This window comes from Meleagris gallopavo, chromosome 2, assembly GCF_905368555.1.
Source record: "Meleagris gallopavo chromosome 2, MGAL_WU_HG_1.1, whole genome shotgun sequence".
NCBI lineage: Eukaryota > Metazoa > Chordata > Aves > Galliformes > Phasianidae > Meleagris > Meleagris gallopavo.
Window position 1 is genome coordinate 67130316 of NC_139405.1, and position 6911 is coordinate 67137226.

Genomic DNA, 6911 nt, shown 5'->3' on the forward strand with positions numbered 1-6911 from the left:
TGAGCGTTTTTCTTTTCATTAATGGCAAGCTGAAAGGCCCTCGGTTCTTATAGAAAGAGCTGTAATAGAGATTAAATAAAGCTGTTCTGGAGAATGCTACGTTTTCCTTGCCCCAATCTTCCCCCTCACAAGATAAATGTGAATAATTTTTTTAAAAATTTTTCATCGTTTTCTGTTAAAAAAAAAAAAAAGTAAAGCATGATCAGTTTAAAGAAATGGGCAAAATCACCACATGTCCAGTTGTTCTAAGATTTGCATTAATAGATGTAAGCAAAACAAATGGTGATTGTCAAAGGCTGCAGGAAGATCACCTCATTAATATCTCCCCCCACACACAAATGTCAGATAATCATTCCCCATTTCCTTCACAAATCTCATTATGGTGAAACAGTGGTTTGTCACCGTTTCCAGGCACGTTTTGTGGTGGTGTGCCTTGATGCTGGAGCTCCCTGGAAGGCAAAGTGTTCCTCCCATCATGATGCTTCAGGAGCCTGTAACTTCAGTTAGCTCCAAGGCGGTGTGTTAGCAAAGTCTGCAAAGGTTTCCTGTGAAAAGAAAATGCTGAGGAGTGTGTGGGAGCAGCAGGAGTGAGTCACTTGAGAGGATCACATCCTATTCCCGAGGTTTTCCCCTTTTATGGAAAATCCAGGAGTCTCTGTGGCAGACAGTGCTGTCCCTTGTTTCTGTGTTCTCTCAAGAATTTAGAAACCTGTGTTCTCCTTGGAGTGCTTGTCTACCGGTTCACTGGATGCTCCAGTATTGAAGATTTTTAAATTTTAGCAGTACTCACATTTGTGCTGCTCTCCCTACCATATACACGAACCCTCCGCACCCCTTTCTCCATGAGGGCTGTTGCAGACCAACCATCACGTTGAGCACTGTAATCATTTCACAGAAGCTGGAGGTTCTGGTGTGCCATTGCAGGAGAAGCTAATGCAAACCAGGAATGCTTCGGTGCTACTCTTATCCCTATGGAAAAAATAATTGCCTGTTCTTTTGTGGAGCAAGTTGAAGGCGAGTGATTCAAATCACTCTGTTGATCTGTAGATATTAGAACTGAGAAACTGATGCTTCTGCCAACTGCAGCCCAGGTCTGTGAGCATTTCCCCGCTGTCCTCCCATGGATGACCAGAGATCCTGCTCTGCAAGGCAGGCTGACCTCCCTGCAGCACACACTGCAGTGTGGGAAGCACGCAAAGCTATCAGCTCATCCTTGTGCCGTGCCAGTGCCATGGTTCTGTATGGGCAATCTGACAGTGCCAGGCAGAGGCTTCTGGATTGGATGCAGCCATTGCTTTATCAGTGTGTACCAGATATATCTGATAGTCTGATACCTTACATTTGCTTTGTGAGCAACAAACTTCTTGCCTGCCCACTTAAATATCAGGAACATGCAAGGAAAAGCAGATTGCTGTGTGCTCCTGCTGCCTGATCTGGGCTGCTCTCCCCTCTGGGCTCTCCTCACTTGGTAGGGAGCAGACCGTGGGCTGAATGATGCCTGCACACACACACGCCTGGACGTGTAGATGTTAAATACCTATAAACATAAAAATTCTGTCTGTGCCACATAGCTTATAGAGTTTGTTGTTTCTGGTGAACGAAGTGTATGTTCAACGTTACAAGTGTGGGTGATTACTCGAGACGCCAGCTCCAAGGCTGCACTTTCCTGCTGTAATACAGGCGTGTACTTCTAATCACAGTGTTGTCTGATCTTTGGTCAGATCTCTACAGCCACTTAAGTGATAAATACTCTTTTAAATGCCACACTGACATCAGTATGCAGTAAAAAAACAAGATCTCATTTTCTTCCGTTAACTGTGTGCCTCCTGCCTGAGCTACCTTCTCCATGAGAGAAGAGAGGATCTCTGCCTTGATAAATCCTCGGTCATTGTGAAGTTTCCTGTTTAAGAATAAGCTGCTGCAATCAGGACCTTTTTATATTGCACCAGCATGTATGAAAGCACAGAGTTGGTATTGTTAACCAGGATCAAATCAGTAATTACAAAGGAAGCAATTTTACGTATACGTATATATAATATAAAAAAAACAAACTATGTAATGAATCTAGAAATAAAGCTAAGAAAGCAGTGCTGCTTGTGGCGTCAGCTTTCACATAACCTGATTAACAGAAACCAGGCAGCAATTAAACAGTGATCAAATTTGTCTTTATTGAGTCATTATATATAACATCTGTAAGGAAACTGCCTGGAGATATGAGGGCAGACTATTTTATCCCACAGTATCATGAAACAAAACTAACTGCAAGAAGTGACAGGCATTTACCACAGGAGCACTGATGTACACAGCAGGGGGAGATATTTGTAACACAAGCCCTTAAAAAAGGGTACTGTCATTTTGTTTAACCAAAATTCGTATTTAACAACAAACGATATGGTTTTCTGCAAAACAAATTTTATGCTGCCACATGCAACCCCCTGCTACTTCAGTACATCCTGTTTGGGCACCTTCAAGTTTTTCCAACGTCTTAAAATTACTCTGTATTTTTCACTCTCAGTCTTGTTAGATACTTTTTTTAAGACTACCCGCATCACTACAGCAGTTCCTGTTTCTTTATCTTCACCTATTAAGAGATCCAGCGTGTCACCAATTTTCACCTGGAAACAAAAAGAGAAGATGAGCAATCATAAACATTCTCTGGAAAAAACAAATTCCCGCAGTCAGGGCCACATTAATGTTGCTCCTTTCATGCCATTTGTTCTCCTGAATCTCCGGGAGGAGGAAGTGGGAAGGCTACACAGACCCACTACAGAGCCGTCTTCCCACTGTGAGCTTTTAGGAAAGCCCTGGCAATAAGCAACTAAATGTCTACTCATGACCTTCTCTGCCAGGAGTTTTGCCCTTACTGAATTACAGCCAACTCCTAACTCTGGAAAAGGTATCATACAGGTTTATTACCAAAGAGGGTTTCCTGCCAATCTTCTTCTATCAGTACAGAACAAAGCAGCCAAATGCAGAATTCTCCCTCCTCCCTTTAGAATGCCTTAAACTGTTGTAAAGAACAGTGTGGGTCAACAATTTGTGCCCCCTCACAAAATCCACAACAGCAGTGTGCCTTTAAAAACGAGCCCTAACTTGAGGGGAATGGGAACTAAAACTTCTCTCCTTACTGCCTTTTCACCACAGTAATGCCACTTGGATTCCCCTCACCTGAAGGGAATGTAGAGGTATGCTGGTCACCATTTGGGTGAGCTCTGTCGTGAAAGATCACGGCCAGCTGGGCCTGCAACCCTTTGGCTGTGTGTGTGTGTGTTGTGTGCTCTCTTACAGACAAAATAACCTTTCCTGGGCTACCTCAGTTTCAGTCTCTTTCTGTCATCAAACTTTAACCATGTGCCTACTCCACTAATACCTCAGATTTAATCACTCCTAATCCATTAACCTCGTATCTATCATCGCTTCCTTCAGCAACACATAAAGCTCTGTCCTTGCTGCCACCTGCCTTCTCCTTGCTTCCAGCCCATTTCAATACCACAGGTCTCCCATCTGCCTCAGGGAGCAGCACCGTACCCCAGGAATAACAGTCACACACACAGAAAGCTGGAAGTGGTGTTAGCAATGCTCTTCACCTCTGCAGAGCCATTTAGCGGCTGCTTCTTCTGACCCAAGTAAAAGGAAGGAGAAGAGGTCACAGTTTAGTTATTTTCTCATACTGTATTAAAATATTTAAATGTTAAAGAGTCTTACAGTTCTACTTTTCTTCCATAGTTTTTCTCCATTCAGCCTGAGTTCATTATTGTAGAATGCATCTTCTACTTTACTGAAGAAAAACAAGGTTTTATTGCATTGACAGTACGCAGCAGAACAAATGCAACTGTTCATTTGCAAGCACACAAGAAAACCATTCACATGCAAGGCGTACTTCCACAACTCTAATTTGCACATAAAGGATTACTTATTTTAGGACAGGACAGTCTTGAACTGGAAGAAAACTTTCACAGATCATAAATTAAACAGTAGACAATGGGTGCTCTGTGCTATAGGTAAAATAAATAAAAAGCTGTTTCTGAAGAGTTGTCTCCTGAATACCCAACAAATGAAGTCCTCTGTCCTGCACCAGCCAGTTCAATTGTTTTTAAGTGATCAGATTATACTTACAACACTGCAACATAAGGCTTCTATAGGTTCAAGATCAGACTTGATGTAGAGTGTACATATATCTGGCTGACCCGGTGTGTTAGATTTACACTTACCCTCATCTATTTCTACAGCCATTAAACAGCATGTTATTTATTCCCTCTGTCTCAAATTAGATCTTTTTGCATTACATAGTATGTTTTCTTGATTTTAAATAGATGTAATTGATAGAAAATGCCCCAAACAAACAACAACACCCTAGACATCCCAACTCAAAACAGCGACATAAAAAAGTAGGTATTCTAACAATAAAGGGTATCAAACCTCAGCTGTTATCTACATGCCATGTCTCTCACCAGCAGGTTCTTTTTCGTACTTACTTTCTTGCAATGTCTAAGCCAGCTTTCATGACCACGTCATATCGCAGAGACTGCACCACTTTTTCAAGATCTTTGTAATCTTTTACTACGTTGGGGTCATTTTCCAATTCATCTTCCAAATCACTTTCTTGTTCTTCTGCCTCCTCCTCTTCTTCCTCCTCCTCCTGTACAGTTTGTCTGTTCCTCTTAGAGCTTTTGCTACTTTTGTTCCGCAGAGAGAGTACTGAGACATACTCTGGAGAAAGTCTTAGTGCACAGAGTTTTACTGGGGAAAAGCTAAACCATCTTCGGTCGTTTATTGTGCTTGCTTGACAGCTACAGAAAATGCTTCTTCTCCAAGAGGGAAAGAGTTTATTAGAGGGGAATTTCTCCCACAGTCCAACCCAAACATTCAGTTTTCTAAACACAGTGATGGGGAGCCTGAAGCCAGTCATAGTACACCCTAAAATGAAATAAGCATTCAGAGTCAAAAACAAGCAAGTGCTTTGACTACTGGGAAGGATTTCTCCAGGGACAGCACAACAGTGTACAACAAACAGACAGATGGTTATCTAGTTCCCTTGCACAGTGCACCACCTAAACGCATCCTGCTGTGTTTTCTCACACAATGCCCATCACTACCGAGAGGTAAAGTATCAGATAGAAGCCAGCGCTGAAACCCCCAATGGAATACTCTGTTCCTCTTCTGCAGTTTAATATTAACTGTTTAAACATACCTGTGGCATTTTGCTCCCTCCATCTAACAAACCATTCGTAAAAGAAGCAGACAGGTAGCTATTTCATATATATTTCATATATATGAGGGAAGATTCAGGTTGGATGTCAGGGGGAAGTTCTTTACTATGAGAGTGGTGAGGCGCTGGAACAGGCTGCCCAGAGAGGTTGTGGATGCCCCGTCCCTGGAGGTGTTCAAGGCCAGATTGGATGGGGCCCTGGGCAGCCTGGTTTAGTATTAAATGGGGAGGTTGGTGGCCCTGCATGTGGCAGGGGGATTGGAGATTCATGGTCCTGGAGGTCCCTTCCAATCTGGGCCATTCTGTGATTCTGATTTTGTACGGCTGTGTGTGCACTGCATGACACCAGAGGTTGTTCTCCTGATACCAGAGTGAACTCTGACGAAACCAGAAGGGGATTCCTGTGCAGTCAGCTGCAGTAGTGAAAGATCCGTGACTACTGGTGGCAGAAAAATAACCACAACCCCCACAGCTCTGCTCTCACCACAGCAATTACAACTACTAGGCATACAGTTGAAAATTTTAGGACGGTGTGACCCCTCTGAAGACTTAACGCCTTTTCTCAGGCCGGGGACAAATTCCTAAAAGTTCTCCGAAGCGATCGCTGTTATTTTACACCGCTGACCAAACCCGCCCCGGGGGCACAGGGGCTGCCGAAGCCCCGAGCCAAGGGCGGCTCCCTGGCCGCTACCCGCCCCGGGCACGGCGCTGAGCTCGGAGCGGATCTCCCAGCAGCGCAGCGCCGCAGACACCGCTCCAAGAGGGCGGCTGCCGCAGCTCAGGGCCGGCCCAGCGCGGCCCTCACCTCGGCCTAAGCCCCGTCGCTGACGGCCGCCCTCGGCCGCCGTCCCGGCGGAGGCCGCGCAGCCCAGGCCCGACCGCGGCCCGTCCCGCCGCTGGAGGTCACGGCGGCCCCGCGTTTCCCTCCGCCCCGCGGCCTCGGCGCCGCGCCGCCCCGTTCCGGAGGGAGCCTCGCAGCAGGGCAGGCCGCCACGGTTACCTGAGTACCCCGGAGCCCCAGGCCCGGGCCCGCCGCCGCCGTCCCCGCGCCGCTGCTGGCAGGCCGGAGGCGGGGCCGCCTCAACCCGCGCTCGGCGCCCTCTGCCGGGGCCCGGCCGGCTGCCGCGGAAGGCGGGGAGCGGGCCGCTTCGCGTCTGTGTGCCCGCTCGGCCCGCCGGGCGTCAGGGACTCGGAGGATCCCCCGGCTCCGCTGGCTCCTCAGCCGGCTGGAAACTGAGCTGCGCTTGCAAGAGAGCGGCCCGGCCTCGGCCATCTGCCGCCGCACCCATGCTGGCACGGACCGCATCCCGTTTGGTGTCATAGAATTACAGAATATCCCAAGTTGGATGAGACCCAAGCGGCTCCACACCGTACCGCCCAAAATCAAACCCTGTGTCGAGAGTGCTGTCCCAGCGCTCTTTGAACTCTGGCACTCGGGGCCATGCCCGCTGGCCTGGGCAGCCTGCTCCATGCCCACCACCCTCCGGTGAAGAGCCTTCCCGGAATGATACATTTTTCCTGTGTGTGTATATATACATATATATATATATATACACACATATATTTGTTTTTTATTATATTTACACACATACCTATAATTTTCCCTTTACAATAACTGCTGAAAGTGCAGAAATAAATTACAAATTTAGGTCTAAGTACTCCTCCTGCCCTGAAACCTCTCCATGTAAAACCAAAGATGCTG

The 6911-nt window shown here is 46.6% G+C and overlaps 1 protein-coding gene across 1 annotated transcript; it reads right to left on the reverse strand.

Moving 5' to 3' along the window:
- Positions 1–2143: 2143 nt before the first annotated feature.
- On the reverse strand, positions 2144–6499 carry MTRES1 (mitochondrial transcription rescue factor 1). Its single transcript, XM_085217563.1, has 4 exons — positions 6210–6499; positions 4476–4917; positions 3706–3778; positions 2144–2615 (listed from the first exon to the last, which is right to left on the reverse strand). Exons 2-4 carry the CDS (start codon positions 4907–4909, stop codon positions 2439–2441), a joined length of 684 nt encoding a protein of 227 aa, XP_085073689.1. The 5' UTR covers positions 4910–4917; positions 6210–6499; the 3' UTR covers positions 2144–2438.
- Between the last annotated feature and the right edge of the window lie 412 nt (positions 6500–6911).